Source organism: Rutilus rutilus, assembly GCF_951802725.1.
Source record: "Rutilus rutilus genome assembly, chromosome: 25".
Lineage (NCBI taxonomy): Eukaryota > Metazoa > Chordata > Actinopteri > Cypriniformes > Leuciscidae > Rutilus > Rutilus rutilus.
Genome location: NC_140229.1, coordinates 14,117,108 through 14,140,928, shown reverse-complemented (window position 1 = coordinate 14,140,928; position 23,821 = coordinate 14,117,108). Strand labels below are relative to the sequence as shown.

General features: G+C 36.6%; 2 protein-coding genes across 3 annotated transcripts; one reads left to right on the top strand and one right to left on the bottom strand.

Annotated features, from left to right (window-relative positions):
- Positions 1–1,383: 1,383 nt before the first annotated feature.
- cnih2 (cornichon family AMPA receptor auxiliary protein 2) lies at positions 1,384–11,523 on the bottom strand. Of its 2 annotated transcripts, none has more exons than XM_084400493.1 (8): positions 11,290–11,523; positions 10,809–10,963; positions 9,459–10,135; positions 7,485–7,553; positions 7,233–7,280; positions 6,131–6,243; positions 5,909–6,052; positions 1,384–3,266 (listed from the first exon to the last, which is right to left on the bottom strand). In XM_084400493.1, the coding sequence occupies exons 3-8, from the start codon at positions 9,537–9,539 to the stop codon at positions 3,239–3,241; spliced, it is 483 nt and encodes a 160-aa protein (XP_084256619.1). In that variant the 5' UTR covers positions 9,540–10,135; positions 10,809–10,963; positions 11,290–11,523; the 3' UTR covers positions 1,384–3,238. The 2 variants fall into 2 exon arrangements, with proteins under 2 accessions (XP_084256619.1, XP_084256620.1); XM_084400494.1 differs by having other exon boundaries at positions 10,809–10,960; positions 11,290–11,358.
- A 2,843-nt stretch (positions 11,524–14,366) lies between these two features.
- wdr74 (WD repeat domain 74) lies at positions 14,367–20,271 on the top strand. Its single transcript, XM_084400492.1, has 10 exons — positions 14,367–14,586; positions 14,753–14,859; positions 14,951–15,075; positions 15,189–15,252; positions 16,446–16,589; positions 16,689–16,790; positions 17,837–17,993; positions 18,232–18,374; positions 18,589–18,642; positions 19,486–20,271. Exons 1-10 carry the CDS (start codon positions 14,526–14,528, stop codon positions 19,666–19,668), a joined length of 1,140 nt encoding a protein of 379 aa, XP_084256618.1. The 5' UTR covers positions 14,367–14,525; the 3' UTR covers positions 19,669–20,271.
- The last annotated feature ends 3,550 nt before the right edge of the window (positions 20,272–23,821 follow it).

The window sequence follows — 23,821 nt, the reverse complement described above, 5'->3', positions numbered from 1 at the left end:
AGATGGAGAGAAATAGCGGACAGAGAGACAGACTTTGGCAATGGAGTGTATGTGATTACATGCGTGTATTCTGCATGCGCTGCAGATAAACAGCACTCTGGTGCTCTGTGATAAAACTGCATGTTAAAAAAAAACAGCAATTTGGGTTTTTTTTTTTCCCTGACATTATTATGTTATTTATTTATCTATACTCTGTTCCATTTCCCTGCTCCATTTTCATATCAAATTGCTTTTCAAAGCTTTGGCAAATGTTTCAGCTGTGTGGCCATGCACAGAAAACCTATTTTGGACAGACTTTTTGGTTTTGATTTTCAGCATGCGAGAGAGAGAGCCAGAGAGAGAGAGAGAGAGAGAGAGAGAGAGAAAGAGAACCTAACATAAAATGCATTTCATTCCTTTTGTGTCTCCATGGCAACCAAACTGTGTTAGCCTCTTATTGACTCCAATGCACTCGCACTTTCTCTGCTTCTCTCCCTTTCATTATCACTCTTTCACATTTCCATTTGCTTGAGAGTTGCAAAAAAACGTTATCTCTTGGCCTTTATCGTTTACCTTGATCTTTTTTCTCTTATCACAGTTCTTTACTTATCAACAATTTATTGTTTTTATTCTTTCTTTCTTTCTTCTTTTTGTTGAATTCAATTTCCTCCTTTTGCAGACCATCTTATTTTTAATTTAAATAAAAACTCTCATTTCTCATTTCCCTCCCCATTTTAAACGATTTCAACGTGTGAATTTACAGACAATCGACCAAGTTACACTACTGTTCAAAAGTTTGGTGTTGGTTAGATTTTTTATGTTTTTGAAAGATGTCTATTATGCTCACCAAGACTGCATTCATTTGATCAAAATACAGTAAAAACATTAATAATGTGAAATTTTATTTTACTGGATATAAAATATATTATTATTAAATATCGTTGTGGCTTAACGTAATGCTAAAGTAATTTTTTTGTGATTTGTAAACCAACTTTAGGGCTGATTCAGTTCCAGTGAAAATATTGATCAGATACACACTACTGTTCAAAGGTTTGGAATTGTTAAGATTTTATTTTTATGTTTTTGAAAGTCTCTAATGCTCACCAAGGCTGCAATATTGTGAAATATTATTACAATTTAAAATATCTATTTTAGAATATAATTTATTCCTATGATAGCAAATAATAATAATTTATTAGTCTTCAGTGTCACATGATCCTTCAGAAATCATTAATATGGTGATTTGATGCTCAAGAAAGATCTCTAGTTATTATCAGCGTTGATGAATAGAAAGTTTAATAAAAAAAAAAAAAAAAATGTTTTCCTGACCCTAAACTTTTGAACGGTAGCGTATATTTACTTCCCACCCCAAGATGCAAATCAACAACACTTTTTTTTTTTTTTCTGTCGGAAACATTGTTTTATTAGAACATCTGGAATTGCTTTTGTAGTATATAAGATATTCGGTTGTATTCAACTGAATACAGACCGTAAAGTTACCAAAGGTGCTGTAGCGTACATTAATGAATCATGTATAAAAGACATTATCATGCAGGTATTCTTAAATGTAGATACTGCATGTGAACTATATTAATCACAAAAAAACATTCAGTGATGAAGTCTATAATGAAGACCCTAGTCAGTTGTCTCTCGGCCCACATTCCTGTTCTAATAGCGATTGTCTAGGGTATATTTTCACATTTTTGAGGGTACATGGTACATCAAGTCAAAGCCAAGATGGAAAGAGGACCCAGGAGTTTGAACCAGATAGGCAATGTTGCTAAAAAGTACTCGCTTATTGTACTGAAATTTGAGGTGTGTGAGTGTGTAGGTGTAATAATGAAGCCATTCTATCTAGTGCAGTGGCTCAGGAGTGATACGCTCGGCCAGTCTATTCATCTACAAAGCCAGAACTACACACAGCTTAGTTAAATAATCATTATTCTACTTGTTTAGCAGACTGATGGACACAGCACAACACTGGAACTCCAGGTGAGGCGAATCGAGAGGCCCTATAATACACAGAACAAAGTGGCGTTAAATGTTGTGTGTAGTCTAACAACACAGAAGATTGCCTGAAAAGTTTGTATTCATCATCATCGTGGTCATGACAACACTATCAGTCTGTTGTCAAAAGCATCACGAGCGAACGTTACCGACACCAGTGTCTCCATCATCTACATCACGGCCTGCTGTGTTCGTCTGTCTCGTGCACATCAGCCCACTCGACGCAAATGAGTCTTCCTCTGTTGTTTGCTACAGTTCATCTGTTGGCATTCCAAAAGTGCTTTTATGATTTGTCACAGTCTATCGAGTATTTGAACTCCGGCAGAGGTTGGGGTCAGATCTCTCTTCCCTCCGGTACGGCCCGTCCCGCATGCCCGTCTCAATTAAGAGTCTGCCGTTCTCCTCGGCCGCTCGTCCTCACCGCAGCCCATGATGATGAATGATCCCAAAACATCGGGTGTCAGTCCTCAGATGTGATGTTGCTCAAACAGTTTCTCCGGCTTGTGATATTTATCTCATTGGTTGATTTGCTTTGAAATGTTTGTGTAAACTTCACCATCTGATTTTGCGTAAAAAATACTTCTTGTGCGGTTTAAGGACACTAATAGAACTACCCTGCAACAACTGAGCCATATATTCATAATTTATTATATTGTACCTCTACATACAGGGTACATTTATAGGTATCTACCACAAATACTGAAATAGCAAATACTTAGCAGTTATGAAATACTTTGACATAACAAGTTTTTCCACAAAAAAAATGCGGTTGTTATCTGAAGAAAAAGACGTCGCAACATAAAGTCCACGGTCTATTGATTTAAAAGTCAAGGTAACACATTCTGTAATGGTCTTGGTAGCACATTATGTGTCTCTTTGTAGACATTAAGAACCGATAAGTTGTTGCTATGAGCAGTGGAAATTTTCAGCAGCCCTTGAGAAATTAAATGGTGTTACAAAACATCTACACTGCCTGAGTCTTTTGTTCACCACATATCTCTCTCTCTATTGCACTCGTTTTTTTTCTCTTCTTTTTAATTGCAGTGATTGAGGCAGCTTTACATTGACGGCTTTAAATGCCTCCTTGTCTTGAGCTTTTTCTACATCTGTCCATCGTCCATCCCCACCCAGGAGATCTGAGGAGGAGCTGAACAAGGTCTGTGGATGAGGGAGAGGTGAGCACGACACAGTCGGCCTTTGCTTTGTCGTTTCTCTCCTTCCTTTCATAGTCCTCTTTCCTTCATTTGATCACTTAGAAGCTGACCAAAGCATACACCATACTACAAAAGAGACACAGAGAAAATTTAAGAGAGATTTAATAAAAAAAAACTTTAATTAAGCACTTTGAATTAAGAAAGACATTCTGTGGCAAACATTTGCTAGTGATATCTCTAATATTTATATCCATTACAAAGAATACAGTATGTAGAGAATGATTTAAAAATGGTTTATTCCTCAAATTATTTAATCAGATATGTATATGTATTTACATTCCTGTTCAAAAGTTTGGGGTTAGTAAGATTTTTTTATGTTTTTAAACCAAAGCTCACCAAGTCTGCATTTATTTGATCAAAATACATTAAAAACAATAATATTATGAAATATATATTTAATTTAGTTTATTCTAATGACGACAAAGCGGAATTTTCAGCATCATTACTCGAGTCTTCAGTGTCACATGATCCTTCAGAAATCATTCTAATATGCTGATTTGGTGCTGAAGAAACATGACTTATTATTATCAATGTTGAAAACAGCTGTGGAAACTGATACATTTTTTATGATTCTTTGATTAAGAAAATTCTGAATGTATTTATTTGAAGTAGAAATGTTTTGTAACATTAAATGTCTTAATATTGCCGATTAGATTCGATTCGAAATCTTTATTAATCCCCTTGAGGGGAAACTCATTTGCCACCATTATATACACATCACAACCAACACAAACAATTAAACATTACAGCACAGTCAATCTATACAATAATTACACAGCTTCATTAAAAAAAACAGGGATAAAATAACTTCTAAATCTCACAGTAGAACACTGAGGCATCACTAATTTCTCAATAATGAACTTTTAAGTACACTAAAAATACTATAGTGGATGACCTTCATAAGTCAAAATCATTCTTAATTTTGCCCTTGTTCTCTTTTCCAACATGACCTCAAGTGAATCTGGAGTGAAACCAACAACCGAACCAGCCTTCCTAATCATTTTAATAATCCTATTTTTGTCATCCACAGTTATACTACCTCCCGAACAATGCACTGCATAAAACAAGACACTGGCCAGGATTCCCAGATAGAAGTCATAAAGAAGCTTCCCACTAATACCAAAAGAACTTAGCTATCTTAAAAAGAATAATCAATCTTGATTTTGCCTTCTTGAGCACAACCTCACTGTTCTTCTTCCAGTTTAATGGACACCAAGATATTTATAAGACTTTAATTGAATGCATGCTTGGTGAAAAATCTTACTGACCCCAAACTTTTCAACAGTAGATGTATAGGTTTGTAAATTATTGTATTTATATTATAATAGCCATGATTCTATATGTAATGGTTATGTTCTGTCTTGTTTGGGTGTCTGTGTCTTCATTTAGCCTGTGTATCGGGCTGTTTACACAACACCATTTTCTACTAAAAACTGGAGACTTTTTTTTTTTTGTATATTGTTTTTTTGGTGATTTTCCTTTTATTGTGACAGGACAGTAGAGAGATGACAGGAAACGAGGGATGGGATCGGGAAAGGTCCACGAGCCGGGACTCGAACTCGGGCCGCCCGAGCGCAAAGGCACAACATGTCGGCGCACTGACCACGAGGCCATTGGCGCCGACAAAACGGAAGACTTTATATGTCTTTTGGCCGTTCATTTACACGACAACAGCGTTTTGTTGGCCTGACAAATGCTACGTTTTGAAAACGAGTTCCAAAGTGCAAGTTTTTGAAAACGACACCCTTATAATCTCCACGTAAACTACAAAAACACAAATCTGTGAAAACGGATCATGCACATGAGCTTCTTTTTTGTGTGCAAATGAAAGGATACAGATATTAACAGTGTCATAAGAATTACACAAATAAACACAATATAACATTTTATCATTATGAAAAATTCCAACACACTCAAGGATGATTGTGTTTTCGAAGCCTTTGTGTTCAAAGGTTTTGACATTTTCTTAAAGGAATTAAAAAGGGACTTTATATCAGAGGAGATGATTTTAAAATTGGGATTACAGTGAATGGTTCTGGCTTTGTGAAGATGAAATTTACCCAGAAGATACAGTAATAATACAGTATTATCAAGATTAACATCCTTAGAATGAAAATCGGACATACAAATTATAGATTATGTAATTTGTGTATGTTATTAGTCGCTTTCACAGGTCCGTGTGAACGGGGATCGGTTTGATGACGTTGTCATCTGTACAAAGAAAACACTTTTCCGTTTTTAGCACACCATTGTTGTGTAAACGCACTTCTTTTTCCTTGGGTCACTAGGGTGTTATTGTGCAATTTCTAAGGTGTTTTGAGTGATTGTTATTTGGTAGGGTATTCTAGGTGGTTATTATTAGGGTGTTCTGGGTGGTTCCATAGTGATACAATCCAAAATCCCCCAATTCTATGATGTTCTGTTCTGTAGACACTGCTTGGTTTTCTTCTTAAGTGTTTTTTTTTTTACCCTTTTTATTATCAAGCGAATATTATAAGTCTTAGAAAAACTTAGACTCTTAGAAAACATACCTTTTCACAAAAACTCACGATTTTGAGGGATCATTAATTTCAAATGATGTCATGTGAAGTACAAATTGAGATACATAACCCTACGTATGAGCCCTAATAATAGCAATGCCGTTAATAAAATCCAAACATAAAATCATATTTAAATGGGTAAAAGGTGAATAAATGAGGAGGGTTTACCTGTACAGATAGTAGAAAAAGGAGAGAAGGTAGAAGCCTAGTTTGCACCAGGACTCTTTTTGGCAATAATTCAGAATGTCCGCATTCATCACACTCACTGGATCATACATAACCTCAGACCCATCTGCAGGACGGTGAAAAAACCTGAGGGAGAAAATGAGAGAGGGAATTACTACAGGGGAACCATTTTGGAATTTCAGTTAAGTGAGGAACAGTTTGTACCTCCAGAGGTGATAGAGAAGCAAGGGGATGTTAAGGCCCAGAGTTACCCATTCCCCTGCACACATGAACATCAGACAGAACAGCCCGTGGATGGAATACTCTGGTACCACCAGCTGGAAGACAGAGGATAGTTTCAAGTACTCGTAATAACTGTAAGCATAAATGTTCATAATAACTGTCTCATTGTGCACACATTCAGTTCTGATTCTTTATGTGCATGCAAAAAAAAGTGACATAAAGAAACAAATGAGTGTGCCTCCAAGTACCATTGGAGAAGAAAAAAGAAAAGAGGTAGAATATACTCTAGGCTCTGAAGATACTCTAGGTGGGGGTTTATGAGAAGGGATTTAAAACTGCATTTTCATGGCATTTCTAAATATTAAAGTATGGATGCATGAAACAATACTGTTCAAAAGTGTGGTGTTGGTAAGATTTTTGTATATTTTTTGAAATATATGCTTATGCTCACCAAGATTGCATTTGTTTGACCAAAAATACATTGAATTTAAATATTCTATTTTTGATATATTTTAAAATGTAATTTATTCCTGTGATGACAAAGCTGAATTTTCAGCATCATTCCTCCAGTCTTCAGTGTCACATGATCCTTCAGAAATCATTCTAATATGCTGATATCGAATAGAAACATTTATTATTATCAATATTGAAAACAGTAGCTTAACATTTTTGTGGAAACTGTGATGTACTTTTCAGGATTCTCTGATGAATAGAAAGTTCAAAAGCACAGTATTTATTTGAAATTGAAATCTTTTGTAACATTATCAATCTCTTTACTGTCACTTTTTGATCAATTTAATGCATACTTGCTGAATAATATTATGCATGTATTTTTTTTTTTTAAAGAAGAAAAAATTTATGAAATTGCATCAGTAGGCTACTATATTAATTATTGGTCAATATTGGCGATTGTATCATTTATCATTACCAACCAGTATTGGATATTTAATTGTTCATGCTGTTATCTGCTCACTTATAGTTAATCTTTAATAGCACTTTATAATTTAATAACACGGTAAATGTATTCTTTATAAAATCTCAAAATCTACACTTTAGTTTACACTTCCGCCACAGTTTCACTCACCCTTCGGAGGAGGTTGCAGATTCTCTCGATGTTCAATATTCTTTCCCTCTGAGGAAATACAGAAGAACGCAATAATATTTCTAGCAGCACGCTCCAACTGTTTTGTAACTGTGCAGCATGGATGCATGTTGCTGTGTGTGTTCACATATATGCATGTATGCCAGAGAGTTTCTCTGAAACCCACAGTTCACAGTTGGGATGCTGAGTGGTTGATGCTGTGTGAAAGGAATCGTGATCTAAGAAAAGCCTTACCGCTCTTGTGGGGTTGCTCTGATCGATGGGGTTTTTGAAGTCTGTGCGCAGCTCATCAAACGCAATAATCTTGAGGAGAGACAAACAGAATTTGTGTTACATGAGCATTTTCCACAAAACCACTGGACATTTTGGAGGTTAGGGAGGATATAGGAGTCCCTTTTTATCTTTAACTTTCCACATTTCTCAAGCCATTCCTACATCTTCAAGCCATGCTCTCCCCTCCTTCTTTTCCCCCTTATAGATCCATATCTCCTGCCATCCCCTCACTTCGTTCTCCGTAAACAGATGCAGTTGCCATGGTGACCGAATGAGCCCCTAAGCGGGCGTCATGGTTACTATAGAAGTGAGTTCACATTCTTATTGGCTGAGAGCCATACAAAGATGGGGGGAGAAGGAGAGGAAAGGAGGATAGGGTGTCAGAACGAAATTACGGTTTGATAAGCATTCTCAATAACATGGTTTCTCGCCGTCATGCACTCATACACAGACTCTCAGCCTCCCCCACTCTCTGTCTCCTTCTCTCACATACATTTACACACACACTCACACCAAATGACTCATGTTTAGAATCTCTCCCACTCCTGTCATTAGTCAATTCTCAGTCATTTCAAGTCTGCTTCTTAATGGACCTTTGAACGTATTACACGTAAGGTCTGCAGTTTAATGCCAATCTGAAAATATCCTTGACTTCTCGTTTGGCATTCAGGGCTTGTGTTTTAGGTGTTGAAACCTCTGCTCCAGCAGATCTCTGGTGTTTTAGTGTTTCAGACAGATTTTAACAGTTCAGGGCCATTGTGTTTGTCTGCTGTTGCCTTTGGTGAGAAAGCTGCATCTAATATGAAGAATACAAATGATGTTGAGGTCTCTGGTGGCGACTGTGCAAATTTCATTTGTGATTCTGCAGACAGTGGGCTGGAACAGAACAGCCGGAGTTCAAATGGGCTGTTGACCTCTTCCTCTTCTGTGTGTTTATATGTGGCAGCGGTAAATCTCACCAAAACACGTCTAAGTCACATTACACCCCAATATCAAAAGAGTAAGAAATTACATTTTGGTTAAAATGGTCACCTATTTTGAAAATGAAAATGTTGATAATATTAACATTATTTTTGAATCCACAACCCTACTTCATACATTGGAGAATGAATTTTTATATATATATTTTTTAAATATACATTATTTTATACAATATATCAATATTATTGTAACATATCATGACATTTTCCCCTAAAATATTAATTGCCGAAAGGCATCCAGACGTTGCTATTATTTTGTAATTCCCATAATAATGTTAATAATATATAATTATTTTGTAATTACCCTGTAGGGTATTTGCACATCTATCATGTGTGTGTGTGCGTATGCAGATATTTATTTATATATTTTTTTGCATTGCAGTTATGAGAACGAAATTTTCTTTTTATTTCACTATTTTTACTACAGTGTGGAGAATTAGGGGGATAACTCAAATAAAATGTCTTAATAGTCCTAAAAGTACATTGCAATTTCTTTAGGCAAAATATAATTTCTTGTTTATTTCTTTAGTTTTTTCTTAAGGTTTTGTGAGATTTACGTTTACATTCTTGAATGTATGTTTGAGTCCATATACGCACAGGTAGACTCCCACCTTCCTCCGTTTTTTTTTCTTTTGTATCCGTCTACTTGTTCTGTAAATCATTAATCATCCATGACTCATAATGTCTGCTCTAATAATAACTGCCGCGATTTGTATTCACCTCATGGATAAGGCCTCTTGTTAAGGGCAGGGGAGACAGCTTGGACAGACACAAACCTGTCTCTGCACTCAAAAAACTGGCACGGAGACACACATATTCACACTCACGCAGTCAGAGACATGCTGACATGGATTCCGATGCCAATTGGAATGGAAGTGTCACAGTGTAACAGGTAAAAGGAATTCGTACACATTTACACAGTAAGATGTAAAACTACAGACGGCTCGAAACGTACCTGCCAGATGACGAAGAAGATGAGGGCAGCGCATAACACGAGTGTTAACATGTAGCAAAAGGCCGCAAAGGTGAAGGCCATGTCTGTTCCAGCCAGCCTGACGGTGATCCGGGTCGAGAGAGGGCGAGGGGGAATCTTCCCCTGCTCTCTCTCTCACTCTTGACTCTCTCTTCACCACGTTGCCCTTACTCTCGCCCTCGTCAAGGAAGTTGCAAAGCACTTTCCTCTTCTTCTGTCTCTCTCTATCCCTCGTCTATAAGCTTGCGGTCCAGCTTAGGATGAGAATTAGAGAGGAATCTTCTTGGTCTGGAGCCGCAGATATGAGGTGTCTGGCTGGTTATCCGCCTCCGCTGGCTGAAGCGCCTTGTAACTTGTGGCTTGGACCGTGTGTGTTTGTGTGTAATTCTTCCTCTCTGTTCACCTAAGATAACTGCTAGAGCTGTTTCCTCTTTTCACTCTCTCTGCTGTATCCTCTGCTCCTCCACTTGCTCTCCTTTTCCCTCTCTGTCTTTTTCTCTGATTGGCAGAGGGGTGTTTGTATGTATGTGGAGAATCGCTCCCCTCCCCCGTCTCTAAGATTAGTGCTGTACACGGGGTCCACACACCATATTTACAGCAGAACACCTTAAAAAATAACTTGTGGGCACATCGGAAGATGAATGTCCTCGGTATACGATCTGAAAAAGAGACATTGATTCGAGTTACAAAGTAAAGAATGGATGAATGTGTTCACCCCAGCTTGATGAACTGCTGAGCAGTAATTACAATTAGACGTATTTTAACTGCTATCGTGTTGTCATTTCAATCAAACAGGACACATATAAGCATCTAATCGACAGGTTTTACAATGATTCATATCCTCTCTTAGAATGAAAGGTGGATTTATTGTGGATTTAATATGAATATATAAACAAATTAATGACAAAAGCAAAGCCAAAAATGACATACTTTTATAGACAAAATTAGTGCAACATATGACTTTAAAATGAGTTTTTACAAATAAATCTTTGTTAGATAATTTGAGTGGCTCGCTTAATGTGGATTTGCAACAAAAACATGTTTTTACAGTTATATATTGAACTTATTATCCTAAGTAATCTAAACAAGGCTTTGTAGACATATGCATTTCCAAGATACCACTGCATTTCTTTAAAATATTTACTACTGGATTTGGCTGATGCAATGAATCCTTTGATTCATTGCCAATTTTTGTGCATGAATCCATAACAAAGCCATAATGGTGTTCAGTCCTTCTAAACAGTGTAAACATGAATAAACAAAGCATTCAACATGACGGTGAAGAATGGTTAACTAAGTTGCATGCCAGGATGTAAGAACATGAGCATTTACCTGTGTTTTCTGAAGCAGCGGCGCAAGTCTGTCTACATCTGTCCTCTCTCCCCTCATTTTCCTCCCATCAATCTGGGTCGACACCATGTCAGAAATCTCTGGTCTGCTTTGCTCTGTATGTCATTGTCGGTCCCATCACAGTCTTTCATTGGCTGCTGCGACCAGGTATGAAACAGCAGAAAGAAGCGAAACATGTATGAATGTGCTGGCCGTATTTTTCTGTTTTATCTTATGCTTTTGATCCCGCACAGCTTTCTGAAGTCTGACACTTAATTAAGCGTTTTCTTCCCCCCCCCCATCCATCTGCCTTACCCATTTCCCTTTCGCTTTCTCTCGCTCTCATTCCGTCTCTGCCTCTCTCCGTTTTTTTATGAATTCAAGCATTCCCCGCTGGTATTTAATCTCAAAAGCAGAAGCAATGGAACAGCCCTTCTCTCTCGCCCCCATCTATTTGATTATAATAAAAATGTGATGTTATTACCTCTGAATGCGCTGCTCAACTACATTCAACAGTCTTCTCTTCCTCCGTCCTTGTATTTTCTGCCCTACTCTCTCAATCCCTGGAGAGATATGAGGGGGCAGAGGGAGCTCCGGAGCTTTTTTGGCTTCCCTTGTTTGTCTCTCACTCTCTCTCTCCCTCCCTCTTTTATTCTCTTACCGTCTCTCTTTCACACGATGTTACTAGTACTTTCTTCATGAAAGTGAGTCTCTGTCACTGCAAGAGAGATGAAGAAAGGTTTGGTTCTTTTTTGTCAAATATGCAGTCATATTTTCAGAGATCAAGAGTAGAAGAGAGTTATTTTATTTCACTCACAATCTTTTTTCCCTTTTCACAGGGTTTGCACAAATTCCATGATTTTTTTCTATTTCCAGTCATTCATGGCAAACATTATGGTTTTTAAAATTATTTTATAGAGTTATGGTGTGTTTTTTGTTATACATCACATACAGTAATGGGAATAAATAGATTAGGCCCATTATTAGTAGTATTATTATTATATTAAATGATAAAAAACTACTTTTGTACAAATATCTCCAGTAAGACAAATGTAACAGCTTGAGTAGAATGTAACTTAAAAAATGTATTCATTACTTTAAAAATTGCTTTGATTTTTAAGGTTTATTTTATTAACTTGCATAACTTTTCCAGGCTTGGACATTTTAAAACCATTAAAAAAATTCCACTTTATGTTCCATGAAATAATAATATTAATATTATTTCCAGCATTTATATAATTGTAGAAAACATACATATAAAAAAAGGTTCATAGTAATGTACCCCTTTGAACGGTTCCCTGCCACCTCATTTACATATACTCCCCAGGGAGATGAGACTGAATCATTCCAGTATTAAGGCTTCTGATTTGCTTTTATTGCTTACATTACCACAGCAATATATACGGCGTTCTCTGTTTTCCAGGAACACTGACAAATATAGCCGCAAGTGGCAATTATTGGGGTCCAAGTATCAACGTTATAGACGATATGATGATACAATGGCTCTAAGTGTCTCTTTTTTATGTCAAGTTTAGTGAACTGTGGGCATTGCGTTCACAAGATATAGGCCAATTAGTCATTATGGGCTACACCCACAAAAATGTCAGCCTATATCCCCAACAATAAAACAAATCAAAATTCTTTTGACAGCTTTTTGTCAGGAGTGTTTCGAGACGGTGGATACCCAATTCTGTGCGAATTGAAAAAAATGGGATAGAATAAGTCCGAAAAAGTAGGTTTTTCAAAAAGTGGATATGCATATGATCAACTAATACTGAAGGAATAAAAAAATTTTTATCTTAACTATATGATGACTTTAGAGTTATAGGCAACAATGTGTTATATCATCACCTTGAGGCTGATTCCCACCAAATTTAATACACAGCTTAATTGAAACACCTTCTAAGTGTCTGCTATATTTCGTAAAGATTGGCCATTCAAATTTGACATTATAAGCTGCTGAAGTTGTATTGATGGCTGGCGGCCATGTTTGTTTATTTATCGGAATAATATGCAATTTGAAGCGTTTTTGTTGTTGTTGTTGTGCCCCCTATGGGTAGAATTTGATGCAACTTGGCTTGTGTCCTCAGAATGTTCTATTGCTAATATCTTCGCAACACTTCTACAGTATGTATCACAATTCTTTTGACAACTTTTTGCCAGCATAGCCCATAGCAGCTTTATACAAAGTTTGGTGAATATTGGATAAACAGCCTAGGAGTTTGAAAAAGTTGTTTTTTCGGAAACTGAATATTGAAAATTTTATAGACAAGAATGGCATGAATTTTGTAGGGTTTGACTCAAGGATTAAGAGAAAAATTTAGGGGTGTTTGGAAATATCCTGAAGCTCATATGTCACATTTGACAGATATTTCCAGTATGCCATGTGTTTGCTCTTCTAATGGAGTCCAATAGTACCATCTGGTGGATTATTCTGCACTCTCTCCTTTCACTCTCTCCTCTATCCTGAGGAAATGCCATTTTAATCCATTTCAAGGCTACCGCAACTCAATTTAGATTAATTCCTTCCTTTAACAGCTTCCATTTTTATTTAAGAATCAGGGTTCTCATGATTTTAGACAAAATAGATATAATGTAAGAGGGAATTTTATAAAGTGTGATTTCTAGACCTAAAAAACTAATGGAAATTAGCATATAAAAACCCTGCAAGCACAAACTATAAAAGTCATGTAAATGAATTCATAATAAAAAGTGTAAACCTTGAAGAACATTCAGTTATTGGGATTATCGAATGTAATTATTTAAATTATTTTGTCTATATTATTTGATTTCATTCTTTACTTACACTTTATTTCGACATTCCACTATAGGCATTCTATTAACTACATTCTACTAACTAACTTTGCAACTAACTTGTCAACTAACTCGATTTGCAACTAGCCTACATATCAACTAACTCTAATTAGAGTTGGCTATTAGTAGACTGTTAGGCTAGAATAATTTGACATGTACTTGCAAAGTTACTAATAGTCAGTAGAATGTCTGTTGAGGTGTGAATAAAGTGTTAGCAGATATTTATCAGACATTAAGCAGATATTAAGCCTACCAATATTATAATGACTAGTAGATGACACGTAGTTCCATAGTTAGTAGAATGTCTAAAGTGGACTATCGAAGTAAAGTACCTATTATACATTCTTTTAATATATAGCCACTTAGTTTTTGTAAATAAAAGGTGTGAAAATGAGCAGCTATGTAATTATAGCAGAAGTATCAGAAATACCTTGGAGTCAAAAAGGTTGAGAACCACTACATTAAATGAAGACTTCACCCAAGGTGAAGGTTCAAGGTTTACTCACTCTCATGTTGTGCCGTGCAAATCGGCGGAGATGTTCGGTTGAATTATTACATTCTCTTTGCATTGCACGAAAAGATGCAAAGTGACTGATACTGTCAGTCCCTAACATTCTACCTAATATCTTCTTTTGTGTGTGTTAGTGAAAAAATTGAAAATTATATGAGGGAAAATCCATAGAGATATAGTTTATAATGCTTTTATCCAACGGTATTAAATATAATCGCTTGACAACATGATGAAACTCGCACAGATTTGTATCGTCTTCGTCTCTACTTTCAGTGAGGAGGAGCGGAACTAAAAGTACTTGGCTTGCGCGTTACACCCGGACGGAGTTGTGTGCGACAGTAGCGTGGACGTCTGTATTTTTATCAGTAAATCCAAAATCACCCATTTCCTTTTAAATGGCTGCTAAAAGCCAAATATGCTCAATATGGCTTGGATCCGAAACTGGAATATTAAAAGGTAAGGTGTTGTTGGCGGTTTCTCGTCTCTTTGTCGACACATTGTCCACTTTTCTGACTATCTAGTTAGCCATGTATGGGACACGTGAGTTGACACCACAGACCTGCCATTTAATTTTCTTGAGGACCACTTAACTAATGACGTCGTATCCATATTTCATCTCAAGGGGTGAGTCTCAGCAAAAAGCAGGCGTTTAACTTCTGTGAGATGAGCTGCTTGAGTCGGGATCAGGAGGTTTGCGTGATGGCATGGGGAGACTCACACGAATCAGAGGTGAGAAAGAGAGAAAACCGGAGTAACTCATCATCATGATTTAGTGTCTGACAGACGTTGTCTATGTGTGTGTGTGTGTGTGTTTTTGCAGGTGTTAGTGGGCAGTGTGAACGGCACTGTGAAAACTTTCAGCACGGATAAGGGGATCTTTACTGCGACCAGAGAGTGTGGAGATCCTTCACAGGGCAGATTCACAGGACTGTCTGTCACTGACAGGTTGTTGCCAATATCATGTTATGATTGTCTCTGCAGTGGCTGATGAATTACTGGATGTTTTGTTGGTTTGCATTGTACTGTAGAAATGATGTACTTTCTTCCCCCTTTTCCAGTTCTTTGATCACGTGTGTGGAGTCAGGACTGTTGAAGGTGTGGAAGGAAGGCTGTACAGACACAGTAAGTCAGTGTGATTTCAATGTCCTGCAGTGTCTTCTATATTCCAATTAAAGCTATAAAAAAAATCAAATTCTTTGAGTGGCTGCTCACTGCAGAGCCATGGGTGGAGCGTGAAGTCCAGCTCCCCCTCTCTGGGCATAATGGGTGGAGCTAGAAGGTCTGACCACTCCCTAACCCTACCCATAACTCTATTCATCCAACCAATAGATACACAGAGGTGGAGCTGGACTAGGTCATTTGGACTGCATGAGTATTTACTCAAAATTAAATGTTAAAAATTGTGGAAAAAATCAAATGAAATGGACACCAATCATCAGCATCTACAAATATGAATATTCCCTTATACATTAAATGGTTAGTTCACCCAAAAATTCTGTCATTACCTACTCACCCTTGTGTTGTACATCGTTAAAATAGTCCATTTGACTACAGTGGTTTAACCTTAATGTTATGAAGCGACGAGAATACTTTTTGTGTGCAAAACCCCCCAAAATTAACGACTTTATTTAACAATCTCTTCTCCTCCATGTCAGTCTGCCATGCTGATCACGTAGTAAACAGTGCCTCGCTTCCAGGTTCTATGCCGGCTCATTCAGAAACTAAATGTAATAACTTAAAAATTGGTACAATAATGCACCATTTGTATCATGTAGTTTACATGTTTTGCTTTTGATTTGTTATAACTGTTACAGTGGTAAAGCAGACATTAGGTTGGCTATTAAGGCTTTAAGCTAAAAAATGTCCCCATATTATTACCCCAAACTTTTGTCACTATCAAACAAAAACAATATATAAAATTTTTAGAGGCATTTGTTAATTATGATGTCGCAATCTTCAGAGATTAACCAGTCAAAAGTCCTTATTGCATGTAAATTTGTTAATTTTTATTTATTTGTTGTGGGTCACATTGACTGACTATTCTAACTTCAATCCAGTGTTGCTCTGAAAAACCAGCACAAAAGTAAAATGAATTACCTCACCATGGATAGCAAAACCTAGGCTTTCCAAATCGGACCATTCTTATCCAGATTAAACTTTTGGAACACGTGGGCCCTGCTTCTGTTGTTTGAATTGTAGATTAGGTTTGAATAATGTATGATGATCATTTCATCTCTATGATAATTTTGTTGACTCTTAAGATGTGGACTTAGTAAATCGGATCCTCAACCAACCTCATCCATCTTTGTTCTTAGGTTGAGGTAAATGTTGGAAATGGAATTTGTAGAATGCAACAGAACCCGTCACAGCGCCATCGTGTGGCTACAGGGGGTAAAGAGAACCCGCTGAAAGTCTGGGATCTGGAGAGACCAGATAAGCCAATTTTCACAGCCAAAAATGTAAGGCAGAAGAGAAAAAATAACTATGAACTTTTCAGCACCCAGTAGTTTGTGAGTACTGTTACAAACTGTTCTTTTTTTTGTTTGTTTTTCCATCAGGTAGCCCATGACTGGTTGGATATGCGAGTGCCCGTGTGGGTGAAAGACATCGGCTTTATTCCAGATTCAGATAAAATAGTCACATGCACTGGACACCATCAGGTTTGTTAAGCCCTTTTTCTCTGGCTTTATCCATTCATGCTTTTCTACCGTTGTTTCTTACACTGTAAAATTATTTACTTAGAAAGGTCATGTGTTCATTTTTGTTTGGGCCGTTCACGATCGTCTTCCGGGTGGTCCCCCTCGGTCCGTTCGCGTTTGTTGCAGGGCCCGGTGCGGTTGCACCACCCTAAGGAAAGCGCTGTATATATATATACACATAAATGATACATTTTTGCTGGATTATTTGATGAATGGAAAGTTCAAATGAACAGTATTTATCTGAAATCTTATCATTTGAAACATTGTTTTTACAGTCACTTTTGATGTGACTTCATCCTTGCTTACTAAAAGTATTAATTACAAAATCTTATTGACCCCAAATTTTTGAATGGTAGTGTATATAAATTAATTAAATGAATTCAGGCTGTTTCATCAAAAACTGACCAATGAATTTGTTACTTTGTTTTGCTTGTGTAAAGTGTAGAGGCCGTGACACCAAAACGACATCAAAGAACTAGCAGCAATGAAAGCTCACTGTGTTTACGGCTTGTCGCGTGTGTCTATGCCAAAGAAAAAAATCGCATTTGTTTTCAGTCTCGTGCGCTATAAAGCTGAACAGCCAATCAGAGTTCTCTCATTGATCACTGATGGCGACTGATGCCAATTCAACATGCTCAATCAGCCTTAAAGCCACCAATGGTGTCCGACTTGTGCCGACGGTGCGGATCACTCCGCAAAAACTGAGCTGACTATAGCCGCAGATAGCTGACCATTTGTTTGGTGTCACAGCCTCAACCTTCAGCTTGTAACTGATTGGTCGCCACTTCAACATGCATTATAGGTGTTACCAAAAATGTTTATCTTGTAACAGCTTTTTCAGAATGTATTTGACAATTTTCCATAAGTATTGTGGGCCAACCATGTTTTTCTTCCTGTCCTGTACCCTTTGCTTTATGCATGTCTTCCTTTGTGTCTTAAGGTAAATATCTGTGATCAAACATGACTCAAAATATCTTGCCCTGTTCTTTCTGCTACTCCTCCGACAGGTGCGTGTGTACGACCCCTCGACGTCTCAGAGGAGGCCGGTGATGGAGGCTCAGTTTGGAGAGTACCCGCTCACAGCGCTCTCTCTTCCTGCCAGCCAGGACACAGTGGTCGTGGGCAACACTCACGGGGAGATCGGCATTCTTGACCTCAGAAAAGGTAAGCAGTAGGTGGATGCTCTGTTTATTTTTTCTCTTAGGCAGGCTTGGATCAAAAGCACAAAAGCAGTTGTTTTGAACTGAAAGTCCATTGCTTTGTTTCTTGTCCTGGATCTGTGTGTGTTCCAAGTATAAAAGATGTATTTGGCCGGCCGTTCTCTGTATATGCACTGTTATATTATTGAACTCCTGAGAGTGTTGTGTTGTCTGACCCTATTTTCTTCTCTATCTGCCTGCAGGGCTTGTGCGTGGGTGTCTTAAGGGTCTGGCGGGGGCAGTGCGGGGGTTGCAGTGCCATCCTTCCCTCCCATTGGTGGCCTCTTGTGGTTTAGATCGTTTTCTGAGAGTACACAGCCTGGAGGACCGTTCCTTACAACACAAGGTATGAATACACAAGAAACCAGGTTTCTTTATCCATTTTCTCTGCACTTCATCTGTTCTTTTTTTCTCTGCTGTTGTTTCCATATCCTTTGATTTCTGCATAGCCCCACTCTTTATTTCCATCTGGTTGCATACACCATATAATCATAAGTGCCTCCCACTCAGTGTTATGTTTGTGTAAATGGTAATTTTATGAACATATTTTCTCTTTGCAGGTATATCTGAAGTCACGACTCAATTGTGTGCTACTTTCTAGCAGAGAACTGGAGGTAAGCGGTGCATCATTTTGATAATTCACTTTATGTAACTGCCTATCAACAGTAGCAACAATGGAAGTTGCTTTCTCACTGATGACTTTATACTGCATCCTAATGACTTTAGCTGTGTCTGAAATCGCTCCCTATCCACTATATAGTGCACTATTTAGGGTGTCGGCCATTTTGTAGTGGTGTCCGAATTCTGAGTGAACGACATCATTCCCTATATTCGTTCACTACTTTTACCCACAATCCTCTCTGAATTCGAGTGTACATCCGATGTACACTTGCTGAGACACTATTTCCCACAATCCAACACGATAAGGCGATAGAGCGCGAATGAAAAATAAACAACAATGTCACCATGGCAACGGCGCACGCGATATAGAAAACAATCATTTATAAGACCAGACGCCTGGTTATTTATTTATATATATACCGTTATATCTATATTTGAATAAACAAATGTGTTGTGTAGTGTTTTGTTCTCTTTTATTTTCACATATAAATGTAAAAAGTAAATAAATATGACAAGCAAGTGTTTTTATTATCTTTTTTTATTTTATCAAATAACGCAATAAACGTGAAAAATACATACATACAATTCATACAGCCAAAAAAGGAAATATTAAAGATGGGTAGGTAATGTTTATGACGAAATTGTCCGAGCTCTCTGGCGCCTGATAATTATGTCAGCGTCTGAATTCGCTCACTCATTTTTTGTTCACTCCTTGCTGATGTAGTGCACTCAACTGCCATTCACTATGTAGGGATTAGTGAATGAGTGAACGAGTGAGCGGTTTCAGACACAGCTTTTGTTAATCGTATGACTCTGTATGTGCTCTTCTCTTTCAGTCATCAAGTCCTGATGTTTCTGGAGATGTAGAGGAGGTGAAAGCAGAGGAGGATGAGGTTTGGGATACCATGGAAACGGTGACGGAGAAGACAAAAAAGAGGGCTGCCCAAAAAGGCGAAACAGCTGTTAATGGGGTAGATGGAAAAAAGAAAAGAAAACTAGTAAAAACGAATGTAAAGTGATTTATAAAGGACATTTTTATCATTTTATACACTGTTGATGTCATGTCATGACTAAAACTGTTTCAGAAGTGGCCAGAAAGAAACTTAAACCTGATAGAGGATAGTTCACCCAAAAATGAAAATTCTGTCAAGTTGTTCCAAACCTGTATGCATTTCTTTGTTCTGCTGAACATAAAAAAATATATATATTTTGAAGAATGTCGGTAACCAAACAGTTCATGGACCCCATTGACTTTTTTCCCCCCTCCATATTAAGGAAGTCAATGGGGCCTGTCAACAGTTTGGCATTCTTCAAAATATCTTCCTTTGTGTTCAGCAGAAGAAAGAAATTCATACAGGTGACAGAATTTCCATTTTTGGGTGAACAATCCCTTTATTACATACGTGTGTGTGTGTATATATATATATAGTGTACAGGTCATCATTTTGAAGTGGATTTGAACATTAAATGATCTGAAATTTGATATTCAGATTATCTTTTTAATACGTGAAAATGTTACAATTCTATTGAACTGGAACAAATGGACCTATGATGTACAAACAAAAACAACTTGTCCCTTCTATGACTGTAATTCTGAATTAAACATAATTGAAGGAAAAGTCTGTAGCAGAGCTTTGTCTGTATTTTCAATAATTAAGTTTCAATTGTGTTCAATTGACTCAAATATACACTACCGTTCAAAAGTTTGGCGTCAGTAAGATTTCTAATGTTTTTAAAAGAAGTATCTTCTGCTCACCAAGGCTGCATTTATTTGATAAAAAACAATAAAAAAAAAGTAATATTGTGAAATATGACAATTTAAAATGACTGTTTTCTATTTTAATATATTTGAAAGTGTAATTTATTCCTGTGATCAAAGCTGAATTTTCAGCATCATTACTCCAGTCTTCAGTGTCACATGATCCTTCAGAAATCATTCTAATATGATTTGATGCTCAAGAAACATTCATTATTATTATTATCAATGGTGAAAACAGTTGTGTACAAATGTTTTTCAAAATTCTTTGATGAATAGAAAGTTCAAAAGAACAGCATTTATTTAAAATAGAATATTTCCTAACATTATAAATGTCTTTACTGTAACTTTTGATCAGTTTAACTCATCCTTGATGAATAAAAGTATTGATTTATTTTATTTCTTTCCCCCAAAAATAAAATTAAAATTCTTACTGACCCCAAACTTTTGAAGGGTAGTGTTTAACCCCTTAACGCCTGAATTTATAAAGCTGTATATAAAAAAAAAATTCTGTGTGTTTTTGACTTTAGGTAGATGGTAAATAATGTTGAGATTATCAATTTCACTTTTGCACAACAAATAAATAGAAATTTTGGTATGTTGCAAATTTGCGACAACAGGCATTTAGGGTAATTTTGGTATGTTGCAAATTTGCGACAGTGGGCATTTAGGGTATTTTTTTACAAAATGGAAAAATTAATAAAACACATTTTCCCATCTCAGGAATGTAGATTTTATTCATGGCACAAAGTTGTTAGAACTTATAAACTTTATACTTATAAACTTTGACAAATTAATGAATCTTGACAACAGCAAGAAACAAAACACTCTCCTACTCCCTAACATTGACAGTAGTTTTTATACATTCCATGTTACACTCTGTTTAACTCTTTCCTTGTTTCTCCAGTGCATACATTATATATTCTTATAGTGTTATATCCTAACATGCTATTTTTTGTGAAAAAAATAAAATAATTTTTTTTGGCTGAAACCATCTAAATACAGCATTATTATAATATGTAGCCATTAGCCCAATCCAGCCGTTATGGCCCAATGTCGCAAATTTGCTACAAACAGAAATCTACAAAGTACGTAAAAAATATTCGTCACATGAAGTCTATATGAATAACATAGCTATAGAAGCAATCAATAAGCTGGTACATATTTTTATCTTAGCACAACTTAACTCATTTTGGGAAATTTCTCCACATTTGCGCACTTGATATGCGGATTTTGCAAAACAAAATATTAGCTTCGGTGAACCGGATGTAGTTCCCACTCCGACCGCTCCTACGATAAACTAGTGCGTGCAAAATGTTCCTAGGTATGTATCGAATGTGCACAAACAGGCATTGGGGGAAAACACACGCTATCTCGCCTGCAGTCTGAATGGAAGGGGTTTGTTGCAAATTCGCGACAGTAGGCGTTAAGGGGTTAATGTTACAAAAGCTTTAGATTTCAGATAAATGCTGTTCTGTTTTCAACATTGATAATAATCATACATTTTTCTTGAGTATCAAATCATATTAGAATGATTTCTGAAGGATCATGTGACACTGAAGACTGGAGTAATGATGCTGAAAATTCAGCTTTGATCACAGGAATAAATTACACTTTACTGTATATTCACATAGAAAACAGCTGATTTACACAATATTACTGTTTTTGTTTGTATTTTTAATCAAATAAATGCAGCCTTGGTGAGCAGAAGATACTTCTTTTAAAAACATTAAAAATCTTACTGACCCCAAACTTTTGAACGGTAGTGTATATGAAATGTAACACCAACACTGCAAAAAATGCTTTTCTTACGTAGGATTTCTGTCTTGTTTCCAGTCCAAATATCTAAAAATTCTTATATCAAGAAGCATTTACTAGAGAAGTAAAATGACATAAGAAATCCTCTCTTGTTTTCTTATCTTTTTTTAAAGGTTTTTTTATTTTTTGCCAATGGGGTAAGAAAAATAATCTTGTTTTCCATTTGAATAAAGATTTTTTTTTCTTAACTTATTGGTAGATAATTTTGCTTGGTTTAAGCAAAAACTCAATTAAAATAAAAATGATCAGAAAACAAGATTTCTTATGTCATTTTACTTCTCTAGTAAATGCTTCTTGATTTAAGTTTTATTTTTTTTTATATATATATTTGGACTGGAAACAAGACAAACATACTAAGTAAGAAAAACATTTTTTGCAGTGAAACTGTCACACAAACTTGAAGAAAGTATGCCCTTCAGAAAATATTTTCTACAAAAATCTGTTATGTGGTTTACAATGCTACTTTATGTGAAGTTTACATTCTTTCCCAAGGCCTGTGTACAGTATCCCTTTCAAAAATTAATTTGAGGTACATTTTACTGAAGTAAAAAGAGAATCATGAATCTGTGCTGGTCTAAAGACCTTGACTTGACCGTGAATGACCACGGTTTGTGTGGGTGTGTATTACGCATTGCGTTATGCACACTTAAACACACCTTATACTAGCCTCTGATAAGATAAGGGACATCTTGGTTAGCACTGAAACCGTCGACTTTGTAAATGAGAGAATTATTAGCTAATAACTGATTTATTTTGAGCACACTTAGAGGATGAATCTGTATGTCTCAAAAGTGTAACATTTGACATTACAGTGGTGTAACCAACGAACCAAATCAAATAATACATTTTCTTTAACAAACATTCTGTCCAAGCTTCTGAAATCAAATGTATTTATAGATCTGATCATAGACGGTGATGTTCAAGGGATGACGTAGTTTCCATATGTACAATTTTTAGGGTGTTTAGTGCATCTAATAAGTGGCACTTTCGACGTGACGGATAATTAAACATGGACACATTTTCGAGGAGCAAAGGGCATAAAATACAGAGGAAATGATGAAGTACGACAACATGAATTGAACTCTGAGACCTTGCAGGGTGGTGAAGGCAGTATTCCTGACTGCTGACTTGCGATTTTAAAACCTGAAGTGTGGCTTTATACACTGGACAACAGCCTCAGAATTTCCTGTATGATTCTTGTAAATTATAAAACCCATAAACTATTGCATGTTTGTGGTTTGACCCTGTGTGCAGCAACAAGGTCGTAACCACTGGAAAGATTTCATTTCCTCATGATTTCCTCCTTTAGAGTGAGGGAAATAGCTGACCTAACCCCCAAAACACAATCACCACATTATATTGCACTTCCATAAAAATATTTATCATATAGGCCTATCATTATTTGTGCATTTTTTCAACATCTTGATTAAAATTTTAGTTTGTGACCACAGTCGTCGTCTTCTGGTCCAGTTCTGGTCTTATCACAAGAAACACAAAGCAAATTTCGCCCTCTAGTCCCAGACCTTCACCTGCCTAAGGTACAATATTATGTGATTAGATGGAGTATTTTGTCGTGGTACATTAATTTACACACCATT

Excerpts from the sequence above, each read along its gene's own strand:
- cnih2 (XM_084400493.1), bottom strand. The coding sequence starts at position 9,539 with ATGGCCTTCACCTTTGCGGCCTTTTGCTACATGTTAACACTCGTGTTA. Across the intron at positions 6,244-7,232 it reads TCTGCAACCTCCTCCGAAGG|CTGGTGGTACCAGAGTATTC; the intron begins GTGAGTGAAACT and ends TCTGTCTTCCAG. Across the intron at positions 6,053-6,130 it reads CTTCTCTATCACCTCTGGAG|GTTTTTTCACCGTCCTGCAG; the intron begins GTACAAACTGTT and ends TTTCTCCCTCAG.
- wdr74 (XM_084400492.1), top strand. The coding sequence starts at position 14,526 with ATGGCTGCTAAAAGCCAAATATGCTCAATATGGCTTGGATCCGAAACT. Across the intron at positions 14,587-14,752 it reads CGAAACTGGAATATTAAAAG|GGGTGAGTCTCAGCAAAAAG; the intron begins GTAAGGTGTTGT and ends TTTCATCTCAAG. Across the intron at positions 15,076-15,188 it reads GGACTGTCTGTCACTGACAG|TTCTTTGATCACGTGTGTGG; the intron begins GTTGTTGCCAAT and ends CCCCTTTTCCAG.